At 45.5% G+C, this 17598-nt stretch overlaps 2 protein-coding genes across 4 annotated transcripts in view; both read right to left on the bottom strand.

Annotated features, from left to right (window-relative positions):
- flna (filamin A, alpha (actin binding protein 280)) overlaps positions 1-1280 on the bottom strand; it is a 56449-nt gene extending 55169 nt beyond the window's left edge. The window contains exon 1 of the mRNA XM_066709999.1: positions 1042-1280. The gene's annotated coding sequence lies outside the window, so the exon portion shown is untranslated. The remainder of the gene's footprint in view (positions 1-1041) is intronic.
- Positions 1281-2248: 968 nt separating this feature from the next.
- The window catches only part of LOC136753694 (otolith matrix protein OMM-64), a 33575-nt gene continuing 18225 nt past the window's right edge, over positions 2249-17598 (bottom strand). For 2 of the 3 annotated variants that reach the window (XM_066710011.1, XM_066710009.1), the window contains exon 7: positions 2249-3547. In XM_066710011.1, coding sequence (XP_066566108.1) covers positions 3422-3547 — 126 coding nt within the window. In that variant the 3' untranslated portion in view covers positions 2249-3421. The remainder of the gene's footprint in view (positions 3548-17598) is intronic. The other variant, XM_066710010.1, reaches the window with a different exon arrangement.

The following is a 17598-nucleotide window of genomic DNA, read 5'->3' as shown; positions in this document are numbered from 1 at the left end:
CCAGTTACTATTAAAATAATACACTATACCTTGAATACATTTCCACGCTTTTTTAAATGTATTTTTAATGCCATATTAATAGGATTGAATATAACCCCGTCCGCAACAGGGGAATGTAATTTGGGAAATTAATCTTAGACACTGCGTGACGCAACACAGAGCTCAGTGGAAAAATAAAAGCCCTGAAACAGCACACAAACCCACTGCCAGACCCCCGATCACACACACGCAAAGCGCACAGCCCGGCTCAGGCATCAGAGGAAGCCTTGCCCGGTGCCCGGGCACTGGCAGGGCGAGCAGGGGCGCCGCCGCTGGGGGGCGCCGCCTGGACCCCCGTCCCGATCCGCGGCGCGCACAACTTTTTCATATTCTTCCTTATTTGGTGAAGGGCACATTAATTAGATTACACGACTGAGCTTTAAAATAACTTTCTGCACATATTTCACCGGTCTGAACCTGTAACTGCGCTCTACCGAGCAACAAAACGCACCATACAATAAAACACATCATGAGACAATATATTGTTAATTAATGCACCACATCAGACAATATGAACTATCTGTCGATCTTGCTAGATATTTTAATATATATATGTACTCGAACATAACAGCGTAATAATACATAAATATATACTATTTATTTTACTATGTATTTTCCCGTCATGAAGGCATATCATTTCCCATAAAACAATAAACTCTGCCGAGACCACAAACCAAAAAGTGAACTTTCCTACCATTTCCAAACTCCAAGAAAACATCAGCAATAACTAGTGCCTGCGCACCCGCTCTGTACACGCCTGCAGTGCAGCGCTTTTTCTGCAAAACGATTCAATTACATTGTGTCAATCAGTCCATCAATAATAAATACAACACACAAATAATAATCCACGCCGTGCTGACGCACCAAGTGCACAATTGCATTCATTCGCATTAGGGAGATCCGCCGTTACTTCCAGCCCCGCTGCCAGTGACAGACCACAGTGCCCCAGCTGTAAAGCAAGAATAAAGTACAAATAATGGATGTAAAAACTACAAAACTTACTTTTCTTAGTGCTTTTGTGTGTAAATGGGACGGATTAGTCAGTGAGGCGCACCGGCTGTGCGCTGGGCTCGCTGTTCCAGATCCTCTGCCGAGTGCGTCGCTTATCCTGCAACCGCGGAGAGCGAAGTGACGCGCTGCTGCCTGCGAGCTCTTCCCTTTCTCTCTCCCCGTATTTAAAAAGCCTTAATTGGTAAGATATCAAATGTGAACGGCACTTTTCTCTCTCTCTCCCCCCGCCTCGCATGTGTGTATGTTTCTGTGTGTTTTGCAGGACAGCCCCGCCTTCGGATTGTCAAGGCATGACGTCACCCCGTGCTATACTGTCCCATACAGAACCGGTCCACTCTGGCTCCCCGGGGTGTCAGTGAGTGTTGTATGTGTGCGATCAATATATATTTATATATTGATCGCACACATACTATATATATATAAATATATACAGTACTGTATTACAGGTCTCAGGTAGTCCCCCCCACCCTCTCATAACCCCACCCCTCGGCTGCTCCGGCTCCGTGCATGTTCTTCTCCCGGGTGAGGAGCTCTGCCAAGGAGGTGTCCTGGAGCGCAAGTGGAGCACGAAACGCGTTTTGCCCGGGGTTTCAGTCGTTTATTTTTGCACGCACTGAGAAAGGCAGGAGACTAAAGGGGAGCCCTCTGAACGGAGGAGAAAGGGAGGGCAGCTGTTGTATAGATTTGTCGCCTGCAACAGCACTCTGAGCCAAGTGGGTGGCAGAGTCCCATCGCAGGGTCTCAGGGGCCCACAATTAGCGCCCTGCCACCCGGGTCAATGATCATACCCACTTCACACCGCTCGTGCGATCTCTCCCCAGATGTGCAAGTTTGCAAGATACCAGCGGTTTGTTGTTTTTCTTGCTTGCGGGCTGAAGATGCCAATCTTTACAGGAAGCGACGCCTGGCACAAGCGAGGGGGGAGGTTTTGGTTACACAAGTTAAAACTCACTTGCTTTAATCACTCCGCCACTCATTTGGTTTGTTTCTGTGTGTAAATCAATGCATGTGTTGTGTAGCAGTTCCCTGTATGTGCAGTGTGAGCATCAGAGGACAGTATACGGTATAGAAACTGAAACATGTTGAATACTATCTCATAATGACCTAAATACAAGGCCACATATGTACCCCTATACCATGCACTCACACATTCACGATTTGGTAGTTTATTGCATCATTTCACGCCATGCACAAAGTGTATTGTGGTAACAAAACATTTATTATTACAAAAAAAGTAAAATATTTAAAAATCCTTCATGGTTACATTTCAAGCTTATACAAGAAATAGCTTTACCAAATGTCAGCTTTAAAGCCAGCCGAGGACAGACATTTCCAGGCTGATACAATATGCAGTCAATTAATTCAGTTAAAAAATACAATTAATCAAATATTATTCATATTAAACAGCTTTTTTTTTACATCTCAGAACCCCCTCTCTGGAGCAGAAACGCTGCTTTACAGGACAGGCTGTGATGTGGCTGCACACGGTCTCTCCTGTTCTCGCCAGCTCACCTTGTCAGGTATTCAGATTGTGCCATGTAAATGCTGTATTTTAGTCTAGAGAAGGAATAACTCTGTATTTGGTCTGGGGAGGGAATAGAAATGTTCCTCTATTGCTTATGCGCTATTGAACGCACCCCCTAAACGCTCACGGTTTCAGGGTCAGTCTGTTTCGCTCTATTTGAATCTAGCAGGTGCAGACTGGGGCCTGTGTGGGGGGTGTTCTGCAAAGGGTCTTTCAGTACGGGTCACCAATCTGTAGGCCCCTGCTTGCATTGTGGTTTCTAGCGCTCCGTTTCTCTTTATCTTTTAGCTGTGAGTTGAGAATTAATCATGCATTTCGAAACAACCCCCCCATTAAACAAAAACATAAAAGAACTCCACCCTTCCTTTGAGGCTTCTGAAATACAGTGTCTAATATTAGACTGATAGATGCCACCCTTCAGCTCAGTCAGAATATAGTAGCAGTACAGCTCAAGGCACTTCCAATGCCCCTCTAACACTGCGCTGATGGACTTACAGGGCTAAAACACACGGTTGCAACCAGGTTCCCAAAAGATCTGATTCACACAAAGAGTGTCAGTTATATATGTGTGTGTGTGTGTGTGTGTGTGTGTGTGAGTGAGGAAGTTACCAATATGCTGGGTACCACCTACATGGTGCCAAAGAACTAGAATCTACCATTCTAATGCATGACAGCTCGGCTACTTAAGTATTATACATAAAAAAATGTTTAAGTAAAAAATTACTCTTATCAGACAGATTAGCCGCAGGGTGAAGACGTTCATCTGTCCCGTGTCTGTGTTTCTCCTGTGTCCCCAAACAAACTAATTTGTGACGCATCTGACACCGGCCTCGTGTCTGCTCATGTCTAGAGGTCGAAGAGGTCTTGAAAGAAGGTTAGGTCCAGTTGGCCAGTGGTCCACCAAAACATCACAATCCCCAGGGCTAACACCAGGCAGATTCTCAGGACTGTCCACAGCACAGAGGGAGCCTGCTGGGGAAAAATCTAAGTGAGATCACATGACCACTGGGGTTCTCCGGGCTAAACATTTTAATATAGCGTCCCGCACTGTCCGGAACATCAGGGAGACTGTCGATAACAATGTGGCTTTGAAAGCTGGTTTCACACCAGTACACACAGGCCATGGAAGGCTGTAGATGCTGCGGTCTTTGTGAAGTAACCTCAAGGCCAGCAGTTTTGTAATGCTAAGGTGGGGTAAAGTATTGAGTTTGAAAGGAAGCTGAGAGACATTGACCCCACAGCAGTGTGTCGAATGCCCTGGGGGCCACATAGGGAGTTAATGTGACTCTTCTCGATTAAAAAGACAGGGCTGGGCTGTGCCTTACAAAACGGGGGGTGGGGGTGGGGGAGGGAAACACACAAAAAGGAAAAGATATAAAAGCAGAAACACAAATCCCGAAAAGATAACGAGGCAAAGCGAGGGAGAGAACGGAAACAGTGTATTATTGCCATTCCTGTATTGCACCAGACAGGAAACAGGCGCTGTGAATCAGCGAGGGAGGGTCCCCACCATCAGCTCCATAACGACAAAATAATAATACAGACAGCAAAGACAGAACCCGTGAAAGTGAGCGCGGCCTTCATGCTATTGGGCCTGGGGGGGGCTTGGACCGTACCTAAAAGCAGTCTCAGTGTGTTTGTGTGTCTGCCCCTGCGTGCACCCGTGGAGGTAAAGGAACAAGGCACGGTTTCGTGATGAGGGACCAGAGCAAAGACAGCAGGGGAGGCCGTTTCAAAAACAGGATGATCCACTGACAGATTTACTTCGTGTTGTCTGTGTAATGCCCACTGCACAGTGTGGTAGCCAAAGAAAACACTAAACTCCAGTTTGAAACATTGCATGGGCAAGCTCTTCAACCTTGTGTGAGTCTGCACTGATGTTGGTGATGGGTGATGTGATGACGGCTGGGGCTTTTCCCCTCGGCCACGTTTGGCATGTGAACCGGTCTCAGCACTCCGCTGGTTTTCACGATCTGCTTGTTTGAACGTGCCGACTAACTTCATTAGCACCCACTGCATTAGTGTTTACTGAACTCCGGCTAGCAAACTGGTGTTCGCCTAAATCACTCCTAGACTCGGGCTCAGGTCCACAGAATCGACAAGTGTACTGCTGCTACCGCTGCTGCAGAGTCACTGACTGGACTGGACTGGACACAAGCTTGTTGACTCAAGTGAGATCAACAGATAATATCCTCCACAAGCAGAAATGGCCCCTAGTTTGCAGTTTTGAATCTCCAGTGATCCCAGTTCAGGTACATTAGTATTAACAGCCTGTGTAACTATGTTAACTGTGACCGGACTGCAGTTTCTGCGACGGGGGAAGAATGCACTGGTTCCCCGCGTCTGTTTTCAGAGCAGTCGGTTTCAGGACGAAACAAGTTACAACAGCCTGCTTTGGGTGAAAGTGCTGAAAAGCTGAGCACTCCCACTGTGGCTGTGGACTGCAGTGCCTGGGGACAGAATTGCTTCATAGGCGGTGCTTCTCCCTGGGAGAGCTCACACCCGGGTCGTGTGCTCGGCCGCTCTGCAGCAGAGTGTCGATAGTGCGTCGATGTGCACACACCTCAGGGTTCACCGCCTGCTCACAGTCTCTCGCACTGCAGTCAGGGCGGGTCTCAGTGTGAAAATAAAGGCCCAGAGGAAGTCCTCGGCATATGCACCCTGCCTCAGTACAGCAGTGTTGTTGTTTCTTGCTTAACGAGGGGAGTGTTTTTTACTCAAATTTGCCCCAGTCTCTCTTCTCCCCCTCCCTGTCTCTCCCTTTCTCTCTCATCTCCTCTCCCTCTATCTCTCTCTCTCTCTCTCTCTCTCTCTCTCTCTCTCTCTCTGTCTTGCACTATCTCTCAGCTGTACCCACTTCCCCACCCTGGCTCCCTCTCACTCACTTTCCCACCCTCTGCCTCTCACCTCCCCCCAAGTACCTCATCTCAACTACCCCACCCTGCCTCCCTGCGTCTCTCCCTGTATCAGTCCTACATACTACCCACCTCTCCCCCATCCCTCCCTCTTGACAGTCACCATGTAGACCCTAGTGGTTCTTGATCTAGAGCTCAAACTCAAACCAATACTCACAGAAATGAGAGAGAGAGAGAGAGAGAGAGAGAGAGAGAGAGAGAGAAGGATCTTCATTGCATAAAATGGAGAGAGGGTGAGAGATTGGGAGCCGGCCAAGGAGCCAGCCTGTTCTCCATCGCCGTGTGGTGTCAAGCCTGACTGTAATGTTGTGCTCTTTCTCTTTCTGACGATACCGGGGCAGAAGATTTCCTAAATTGGTCTGAAGCCTCTCGCTGGGAGAGCTGGGGAGAGAGCGGCGGCGGAGGGAGAGAGGTGGGCCGACAGGAGAGAGAGAGGTGGGCCGAAAGGAGAGACCTGCAGGCTTAAGGGACACATTTGTACTGAATCCCAATGATGGAGGAGTTGATTTGAACATTTATAAGACAAGGGAATGGGCAAGAACATTTAAGGGCATACTAGCAAATGTTTCTGTTACAATAGCTATTTCGTAGTAGTATTAGTATTAGTATTATATTATTACTGTTAATTAACATTTTAAAACAAAACTAAACTTATTAGTCCAAGTGTTTGTGGTTTGTTTGTTTGTTTTTGGGGGTGGGACTTGTTCCCTTCTGTCAGCTGCTTGGTTAATCTCTCTTTAAGATCAAAGCTAGTGATTGGTGCACAGCTGCAAGGTAAACGTTCAATAACACAATGCACAAGATGTCTAGACCTGTTTACCAGCCTGCTGTAAAGCTACCTTGCTTAACTGCTTTCATCTCGATTTCTTAGCCAGATCTAAGCTGGCTGGGGGATGTTTTACAGCCCGGTTGGCCCCGTCTCTCTGATAGGGATAACAGGTCAATATTTTGATAGGCTTCACACAGCAAGTATTGCAGAACAGAGGTACCTGACAATGCTGAGAGATCATGAGTTTGTTTTTGTGCAGCTAATTCAGCTGCCAGAATCTCCTCAAGGCGTTTGCTGAATCCAACCCCAGGGAGTCCACTGGGCAGCTTGCGCCAGACCCCTGCAACTCATTGTGCAAAGGGGCACCTCGCCAGTCCTAAATGCATCTCAGTTTCTGAATCTCATTGCTCCACAGTGTACAGTGGTTCCCTGCATTTTGCACGTGCTTTGGAAAGACCAACAGTAGTGGACTTTGATCAATACAGGTACGTGTGAATGTAATTAAGGAGGAGTTTTTTTTTTTACTGAACTACAGAACTTTAAACTTGATCTGTTTGTTAAACTGTTGTTTTTTAAATCCCTCTGAAGAATAATGTCTTTTTGTTTTGTTATCCCTAATCCATTTACGGTAATCACTTCGGCGAACTGTATTAGGCGCTTATTTAACTCTAAGACTCTAATTATCTTCCAGATAATTATTTATCTCACAAAATTGTGTCAGTCATGCTAAATTACTGTGGCTTCCTTTTTAAAACAGAGGAGATCCTATCGTTACCCCCCCACCTATTAAACTGCATGGATTTCTCAGAAGTCGTTTTACGAGGACCTGAATGTCTCCTTTGTGATGCTGACATGCCACTCGGCTGCTGTTTATTAGATACAAGGGGGACATTGCTAGGGGTTTATACTGCACTCCATATGCTACTGGTGTAGCACTAAAAATGGTCCCCAGGTTGCATTCTCATTTGACATTCCTGTTCCAATGCAAAGCTAAGACTCCCTTTGGACTTCCTGGGTTTGAGACCCCGGTGTAAATGATTGTACATTTTTCTTGTTTTTCCTTGACACTTAATCTGCAGGAGGGTCACAACGCCCCAGTGTCCAACTGCTGGAGAGGCTTCATGGTTGAATCACTATAGTAATGATCTCCCGAGAAACTGAACAAGTTGAAGTGTTTATGTTTCACTCTATGCTGAGTGAGCTAAATGAGTATTGACTGTATTTAAGATTCACATTTGGGTCTCAGACTGTCTGTTCAGTTTGATATCACTTGTTTTCTCTCATCCCAGTCCTAGTCTAGAAGTGGGAATCCCTCCCTCTGCTCTCGCCTGTAGAATACACTCCGCCCCGGTGACACAACGACTAACAGAAAGGTCACCAAAGTGCTATAGACCGAAAACCAACACGCAACACACAATCCCTTGATATTTAAATGTACTGATCTGTAGCACATTTTACAAGAGACCATGGCTTTTTTTTTCTCTGAGGTTAAGTGGCTTCTACAGTTCCCATCCGGCTCCGGCTCTTGTAGCTCTAAGGAGTAATAAAACAGCCCACACTCACTGGGAAGCTCAGGGGACACTGATGCTTCTAAAACTGAAGAGACCACAGTCACTTTAAAGTGCAATTTAGAGTAATTTAGTATCTGCCACTGACTAATTTTATATTAAAAAACTTAATGAGAAAATTCTGGTTTCCATATCAAGCTCTACAGTGATGTATTGGAGTAATTTGTAAACAAATAATAACCATTGTACAGAAAAAGCAGTCTCGAATCCTCATGGAACGGAGAAAGTCAACTACTTCACACCAAACGATGGGGAAATTCAAAAGAGGGCTGAAAATACAAATCCCCACTTTACACAAAGAGTGGCAGGGGCCTGGAACAAGTTGAACTACAGTGGAAGTGAGAAACTGTTAACACCATTTAAAACAAAAGCCTGTTGTTTTATTGTAGAATCAGTAATTTTCCATATTCTTCCTTTTGCCGAATGCCTGTCTTCTGAACAATGCACAGTAACGGAGTTCATGTCATTACCTCATGTATTTTGTTAATTTCCTCCTCACTGCTGGACCTCTATGCTGTCTTGCTGTGAGCCCCAGTCCTCCCCGGCACTCAGAGGAGAGGAATGCAAGACATGCAAGACGTGTTTGTATTAATATATGCTGAATTCGCTCCGAAGGGACATCGTTCATGGAATCGGCTGTTTATACTCCACAGATAACTTCAGCGCACACTGGAATGTGCCAAGGCCAAACTGTTTGTAGTTTTCAGTTGCCATCCCTTGCCGTACTATAATCAACTGTCACTAATGGGATCATATAAACCTAACAGTCTGAAGTTAAATACCTCTGCTTACTCATGAGGAGTTCTGCAGTAAATGTGCATTCTGGTGCGCAGTTCTAAACGTTTGGTACATGTCAACATGCGCCTGTCGTTTCAGGGAGGCTATTGAAATGCGTTCTTCCTGAAAAGTCACAGGAAGTGACCCTGTGTCCTCTAGTGCAGCTGCAACAATAGTTCACATCAGAGTATTTTAGTTCAGAACTTCAACAACAACAACAACAACAACAACAATAATAATATGAATAATACAATGTGCTGGAGGTGACAATGTATATAGTGTATCACAGATATAAATATAAATAATACTCAGTGGTGCAAGCAAAACAAGGGAGTGACCCCTCAGTGACTCATCCACGACCAGTATGCCAAAAACAGGCCCCCGGGTTTGACCTTCGACCTCGCTATCTCAGATGTGATAACCTCACCCTGCAAGCATTCCTCGGCACATCTGCTCCAGCCTGGCGCGGCGCATCACTGGGGGCGAGGGGTGGGTTCGATGAGTCACTCTGCGTGTACAGAGACCCAGAAACAGACGCTCCATGGTTGCCACCGGAGAGAGGACCGGGACTCCCAGCTGTCCCACTGTCCAGCCCTGCAGGATGACCCTGGTCAATTTACCAACGGAGCGCTGCTCCTTTAACATGGTTTTACTGGGGTTTTTCCATCGTTTGACTGTGATTTTACTACACTGGGCCGGGGAAGTACCTTGACAAACATTTCTATCTCTGGTTTATTCACGGTGTAGTTAAGTACTGTGAAGGTGTGTTAAAAACCATAGAAATCTGCTGTAAAACTATGGTATTATCACAGTACAGCCATCTTGCAGAAGTCCATGGAAAAACTGTCCAGGGCAAGCCGGTATATCCTCATGAAAATGTTCCACTACCGAACCAAAAGACCTGCGCTGCTGTATCGCAGTATTGTATTTTGCTCTGTATTTTCCCCTCACGTTCAGCATCATGCAGAGCGCTTTTATTGCCTTCTTAAACCACTGTACTACAACAGCTTTTGTGCTTTTTTCAGTTTTGATTTGTTCCAGGTTGCTTATTATTAGATTCGATTATAGTGCGATTGTGTTGTTAGCAGACAAATGAATAAACTACCAAACGAATGAATGAATGACTAAAATGATTAAATAAATACTTAAAATTATCAAATCACATGCATTGTGACTGTTATTGTAGTAACTGGTCAACTGTAACACATTTAAATACAGGTTTATATATTCACAAAATTAGTTTTTCTATCATATTTACTGTGACCTTAAGCTGGACTGAAATCCTGCTTCCACTGGACTGGACTGGACCAGACTGGACGCTCCTGACCCGTGGGATCCCATGGGTCATGCAGCTGAGGGGTTAAGCTCTCACAGGCACACCTGCCTCCTCGGCCAGTCCCGTCTCCTCTCCTCTCCGCCGAGGCCATTGTGCGCCAGTGCTTTGCTTTAAAAGGTAAAGCTTCCTTCAGTGGCAGTGCAGCGGTGAATCACAGGGGAGGAATTCCTCAGAACCAATCAGCTCTCCATTAAAAGGCAATCAAACAGAAAGCACTTGACTCCCCCCCCCGCTCTCATTTTTGCAGAGCTCCTGGCTTTTACCAGATTGACCATATTTTTTCAGTTTTAAAACCATTATTCACCTTCCGCAGACACGCAGCGTCTCTCTCGACTCCGAACAGAGGGAAGGGGGCTGGCTCGGGATCTTGAGCGGAGAGGGCAGGATTAGGTTGTCGGGGGTCAGCAGACGAGTGGTCTGGGTCATTTATCTTCTCCTATGTCTCCGATTCTGGGTGGAATCACCCCCAGGCGCGCACGAAGATTCAGGGTGTCAGACTGACATCTGTTTCTACTGAAGTGGACACCTTTGTGTAGTATTACTGTTGGAACTGCACAAGATACCAACATGCCAGTTACAACAAAAATAACACTATTTAACAACTCGCTGTAGGCTATGCAAGGATAAGAAAAAGTTCAAACCACACTTTTAACACTTACAAAACTGCTGACAATGTCTCATACGCATTTACCACCCTGAATGGATAGATTGATAGATAGATAAATAGATGCTAAGTTCAAATCGGGAATGTAAAAAATAAAACAGAAAACAGAAAAACAACCGAATAAACCTGTCCCTGCACACGTAATAGTGACCGGTCTTTTTATATGTAGCACACTCTGTTTGTGTGTCTGGTTAGAGACACAATTATAGCATAATTTTCAGCCTGATAAGAGTGATTTCCACAGTCTGATGAATGAAACTGCATCCCTGTGTTTATCCACCTACAACAGCACAAAGTAGATACATGACACACTTTATATAAACCCTCTGAATGTGACTTGAACGAGTCTTGAGAAATAACTCTTATTCTGCCCTTATTCTGCCTGAAGTTCATGCTAATAAAAAAGAGGAACAGTATCGTAGGCAGCTGCCTAATTTAGCTGATCAGTTGGGTGTCTTCTGGGTGTGGGTGTCTGTGGGGGCGGGGGGTGGAGGCTACTGTTCTTTATCTGATTCCTCAGAGGATGGATGTTAAAAGCTCTGAGAGAAGCTCTTGGTGTGTCATCAGCACTTGAGTCAACACAAGACTCCTTTGGACAGAGACGGCCTCTCTCTCTCTCTCTCTCTCTCTCTCTCTCTCTCTCTCTCTCTCTCTCTCTCCATTGACTCTGCAGCCTCTCCTGCCATCTCTGATTAACAACCTGTCAACAGCTGGATAACAGCTGGAAGTGCCACCCCCACACTAACACACACACACTGATCTGACACACGCATACACACTAACACACACTGAAACACACACACACACACACACACACACACACACACACACACACACACATTGACACTGATACACACACACACACTAACACACACACTGATACACACACACTAACACACACACACACACACACACATTGACACTGATACACACACACTAACACACACACACACACACATTGACACTGATACACACACACTAACACACACACACACACACACACACACACACACTAACACACACACTGATACACACACACTAACACACACACACAGACTGACACTGAAATCCAAATAAGTAAATGTAATTAAGAAGATTAATTTCATCCATGGGAACCTTGTTATATGTTTGGAAAGAAATAATCATGTTGTTGTTTCTGCAGGCAGTACAGACTAAGAGCCCATGTGACCAGTTTCAGTGACGTCACTCATAAGAACACAAGACAGTGTCCAATCGAGAGGAGGCCATTCGCCCCATCCTGCTCGTTTGGTGTCCATTAATAACTAAGTGATCCAAGGATCCTATCCAGTCTGTTTTTGAATGTTCCCAAATTGTCTCTTCAGCCACATCGCTGGGGAGTTTGTTCAGATTGTGACGCCTCTCTGTGTGAAGAAGTGTCTCCTGTTTTCTGTCTTGAATGCCTTGAAGCCCAATTTCCATTTGTGTCCCCGGGTGCGTGTGTCCCTGCTGATTGAGGTAAAGAGCGCTTTAACTTCAAAACCAGATATAAAACTGTAAAACCTTGGTTACATCATGTCCTTGAATTAAGTCACACACACTGTCCAACTGGTCCAGCTCGTGCTCTATAGTATAAACACTGTTTAGGAATATCAGTAACTAGTTTTTTTCCTCTGGACTGAATCAGTGTTGCAACGACTCTGAACAGAGACCCCTGACCACTGGGCAATGGGACTGAAGTGTCAGCTGGTGTGTGTTGTCCCTTGAGTCCTGATTTCACCTCGAGGCCGGCGGCTTCTGCCTCGTACCGATCAGAGTGGAAGTCAAGCCACAAATAGATAAATTAAGGGTACCGGAAGTCTAATGTCATCGACACACATGACAGCAGGGCACTGGGCCTCATCCGGGGAGAGAGAGACACACAGGAGGGCTGAGCATCTAAAGAATGTCCACTTTTTTAACCGCAAATTGAGTAGCAGCACAGTCTGCTTGCAAGTGGAACCAAGACAGAGAGGGCTGTCCTGCCCTGGCCTGCTTTCTTTCTTTCATTCCTTCTTTCCTTCCTTCCTATGGCCACCTCCCTTAAAACAAGCAGACACAAATCGATGCACACGCGGCCCCCTCATCATAGAACACTGCCATGTAAGGTAAGCCTGGCTTCCTGGAAAACGCCGTCCGAATTGCCCAAAACCCAAACACAGCGCGGGGAGACGGCTGTGCTCCAGGGCCTGGTGTCTCCGAAGGTCAAACACACAGGAATGGTGATCGTCCATCTGTTACGAAGAAGCACTGGGACACAAATTCCAAGCTTTCATGACTCGTATCAGTGAAGCATTCGCATTTTAGCATTTCAATGTCACGCTTACACGTTGTGGGCCTGGTCTTAAATGTAATCGATACGGACTAAAGGATAGCAGATCTCAAACAAACCAAGACAAGTAAGCGCCACCATGAAAACAAATCTGTCACCCAGATGTTTTCTGTGAGACATTGTGTTGAAATAGCTGGATGTGGGGGTCTTCAATTATTATTATTATTATTATTATTTAGAAGATACTGGTGGGGAGGGAATTCCCTAATAATTTCCTTTATTTTTTCCATTGGAAGAGACCAGGTACACACACTCTCTCTCTCTCTCTCTCTCTCTCTCTCTCTCTCTCTCTCTCTCTTTCTTATGTGTTTTGCTGATTGTTTCCAGAGCGGGCTTGTTTATGGTTGTTTTGTCTGCTGGAGAAGCTTTGAAGTGTAATAAACAGCGCAGGGCTGTTTTCCCTATTTCTGCAAAACGGTTTCAGGTAGTGGGAAGGAGACGGCGATAGCGGTCGACTCAGATGGAGCGCCTCGTTGCTACTCTGTGTGAATGCCCTCCTCTGGCTGCCGCCATCAGTCAAGTGTTTATTACTGTGCACACTTCCCTCTGCATGGCAGCCGTGGGGTGGGATCTGTCCCCCGAAATAAGGTCCGCTCAGCTGCGCATCTCCTGTAAATGACTGGAGGCCCCGTTCCTGTCAGGTGTGTTTAAAGGCGACCTTGTTCCTCCTCAGACATCGAGACTTGAGTGGCAACGGTCTAACTGAGCAGCGATTCATTACCAAATACAAACAACTGCATTTCTGATCATTGAGATACATACACCATTTTTGTATTTTTAATTTATTTATATACCAGAGATATTCACTTCTATACTGTGCAGAGAGAGAGAGAGAGAGAGAGAGAGGGAGAGAGAAATAGAAGGAGAGAGAGAAAGAAATAGAAGGAAAGAGAGAGAAAGTTGTTCCTTTAAGGATTGCCCACAAGTATCAATCAATGAAAAATCAAGACATGGGGCTATAGGGACTGAAAACAGGAGGCACGTCTTTACACAAAGGGTTGCAGGAGCCTGGAACAAACTGCTCGGCATTGTTGTAGTGTAAAAAAACAGCTTAAAAAAACAAACAAACCGTGAGGTCACAGAGACCTTGTGCTGTAGTTTACTAGATGTGTAATGGCATTACAGAGATGTTGTTGCATTGCATTGTAAAAACATGACCAAAGAGAGAGAGAGAGAGAGAGAGAGAGAGAGAGAGAGAGAGAGAGAGAGAGAGAGAGAATCCATCAGGAATCCACAAGCCAAGAATTCTTACAAGATTTCTCACTGGCAACATCTGGGGCGTGAGGGCTGTATTCTAGCTATTCGATTACGAAGGCTCGTCTGACCTTTCTCAAAAGATCCTGCAAGCTTTAAATGGGCTATGGGACATCATTTCTTCAAGGGGGTGGGGGGCTCTTTAAATGTTTTTCAGAGCGCTGCCAGTATTATGCAGTAAAAGGATTAAAATGTCTGGCTTTTGCATTCATTCATTAACCAGCAACTAGCAATTGTTAACCAGCCATTCAGAGCAATGAATATCAGTGTATTGTGTAGCTGTAGGCACTATGTGTAATCGGTTCAGTCTCAAATAAAGCCTGCACGGAATCAGCAATAACTGACTATTTGTTAAAGAGCAGATATATGTACATCTGCACATTTATGGCCTGATTGATAAGTTCCCGAATATAAACAGCCTTAAAAATGCTCTATGGACTGGTTTGTGTGTGTCCTTCACTATCCAGTAATCCAGTGTGATGCGTGTGAGCTTTTATTAGGAATCCAATGCAGAGTAGAAAGAATAGAACTGAATTGCTCTGCCAGGACTGATAGTGAAACCTTGGCCTCTGTTCCACAGTCACAACAGGCTACTTGTAGAAGGCAGTGTTCACTAGCACGTCACAACACACAAAACACAAATCACGCTTCCAACAATGTGAGAATCAACACAGATCCACCCTAAGGCAACACATACTTGAATAATTGATTATTAAGCAGGTATTAAACTGTATTTATGACTGACTGGGAGTTGCAGGAATGCCATTTAAGGTAAGTTAGTAACTTGGCTTTAGGCACAAATTCATGACTAAAGGCAAGGCTTTAAGGCTGATGCCTACACTGAATGTCAGTGTTGATGTTCAGTGTGTCAGGGGCTCCTTCTTATGGACAAAATGCTTCTTTGTCACAAATCAATAAGTAATGATTTTCCAATAAGTGTAAATTCAATTTGATAGGACTTTGTTTTAAAGTGCCAGAAATATACGTCTTAAGGAGACGCGTTTCCCACCAAATGATGAAATGCATAGATTGAATTAATCTCAAAGTCACAATACAGGGTTTGGTGCCTCACTATCTCTAGACTGTTTCGGACACTGCGTTTGGGAGGACTTGGCTGACTCTCACATTCAGAGGTATTAACATCCCAGAATAGATTTCCCAGAAATGCCAGGACTTCACTACTTGGGTCTGCTTCTTGCTTTTCCTTTTACTGCAGATGACAATGCAACAAACATCACAGTAAACAGGACAGGAAGACAGGCGTGTGTGTGTGTGTGTGTGTGTGTGTGTGTGTGTGTGTGCAATCCTCAATTAGTAAAATTTAGGTCTGATCAATTAATACTTATTATTATTAGGCAGGCATTTTAATCCTAGGCAACCTCCGTGGTTTCTCAAATGCCAACACACAATAGACTAGGTAGACACAACTTTACAGGGGTAACAACAGCAACTATAAATCAATTGTCCTCATATAACAATGAGTGAAAACCATTACTGTAGGAAAGGAGACCACCGTGGTCTACAGGTGTGACAACCGCCTGGACACACCGAGAGAACGAGAGAAGCTCAAGCCGGCGCGGGTGGATAATAAAAAGGAGCAGAAAAACAAAAATGGTGCTTTCCAGACAGTGGGGCCTGAGTGTGTGTGTGCTCTCTGGCCAGTGAGGAAACAGTTAAAGCTCTCCAGCGAAGAACAGGGAGGAGGAGGGAGGGAGGGAGAGAAGGAGCCGGGGTGGTTTATGAGCTGTGTGAGGAGGGGAGTGCAGTCAGCCTGCCTCGCTCCTGACCCCTGCGCATTCCACACCCCCTAATATGGGCAAAAAATCCTGGATGTTTGGCCTCTTTCAGGCGGTGACGAGCGGAGGGCTGACGTGATCTCAACATCCACCGCATCCACTGCGGCTCACAGACGGCCCGGGCCCGGCCCTCCCACTGCCATGCCCCGGAGAGACAGAGCCTGGGATAGGAGACGGGGCTGCTTGTTAATAATCATTAGTGTTACTATCGTTGCTGCTGTTGTTTTAATCTGATCCCCGCCTCCTGTGTGTGTCCTCTAGTCTTACTCCGTTACTGTGCACAAAAATGGTTCATGATGCAAATTAGAGGGAGGAAAGGACGAGAGGATGTGCAGCAGGGAAGGGTTTCAGAGTCGAACACGGTCAGAGGAGGGTGGGAAAGTTTGGGAACAAGAGGACAAGAGGCTAACATGAGGAAATACAGTCTGTCAGTTCATTCTGTGTGTATGTGTCTATATGCCCATATAATTTCAATACATAAAATACATTTAGTCTTTATCTTGTGCATAAATACACAAAAAAGCGGGCATATATAGGGATCACATATGATCTAACGTACATTAGAAATATATGTTTCTTCCACAAGGGCTCATACAGAGAGTCTGTTCCACACACAGACATGCCACCAGTCCGTTCTCGTGCCGGCCAATCAGATGCTGGCTGGGCAGCCGCTCTCCAGCCCTCCGTGTTGCGTCGGGGTCAAGGGTCAATGTTTAAATGTCTCCTTGTAAGCCGCATTCCTTCCCTGTCTGCGATCGCTCCCTCTGGCCTCCCGTTGATGCTCTCCGCAGCATAAACAGCGCTGATGACGAGGGCCTCGCCGTGAGGTTTGTGCAGCTGAAGCATGACCTCACTTGCTTTGGATTCAACGCTTAGGAATGCCCCACACAGAAATGCATACAACCGGGGTAATTAAAGCTCAGTTGGGGAATTCAGCTTGTTAGGACAAGAGCGAGACATCACATCATTCCCCATTCTCCCCCCAAAAAAACATTCTAGCTAACAGTTTTTGGGAGCTATTTGGTATTTTGGGTTTTGGTACTGATTAAAATAAATTACTGTTACTGACGTGTAACGTGCTACAACTCTCTCCACTCTCAGCTCGAGTAGTATAGTCCATATCTCCATTAAGAAAAAGCTTTTGACCAGAAAATGTTCCCACAGACAGTAGCACATCGTTCTGAACACAGTCTATAAATGCAAAATACGTTTTAAAAATCAAATAAACTGTAGAGTCGCCTCTGATGTGTAGTCATCATTTCTTATCGGCGGTCGGTTCAGAGCTAGAATGGCCAGACTCAACATCTCTTACTTTTCAATCGATGTATGAAACGGCCTTGAGGAGATGTTAAACCATCACTGCCCTCACTGGCACCTCTGAGCGCATGTGTATGTGCTCTGTAGAGGCCCCAGGTGTCTCAGTGCTGGAGAGCTCTGTCTTTTTTGCCCAGGTTGCGTTGGCTCTCTTAAAGGGCTACCAAACGGCCTTTTCATCCAAAAATATATGACCACCATCCTTTAAAAGTGTTCCTGCACACTGGCTAGGGCAGTGTCCTCAAACCCTGGTCCTGGAGAGCCCCAGTTCACTTCAACCTATACGTCACCAATCACCAAT

Source organism: Amia ocellicauda, chromosome 7 (genome assembly GCF_036373705.1).
Source record: "Amia ocellicauda isolate fAmiCal2 chromosome 7, fAmiCal2.hap1, whole genome shotgun sequence".
Taxonomy (NCBI): domain Eukaryota; kingdom Metazoa; phylum Chordata; class Actinopteri; order Amiiformes; family Amiidae; genus Amia; species Amia ocellicauda.
Note: the sequence above shows the minus strand (reverse complement) of the source record. Positions and strands in the feature narration are given on the sequence as shown.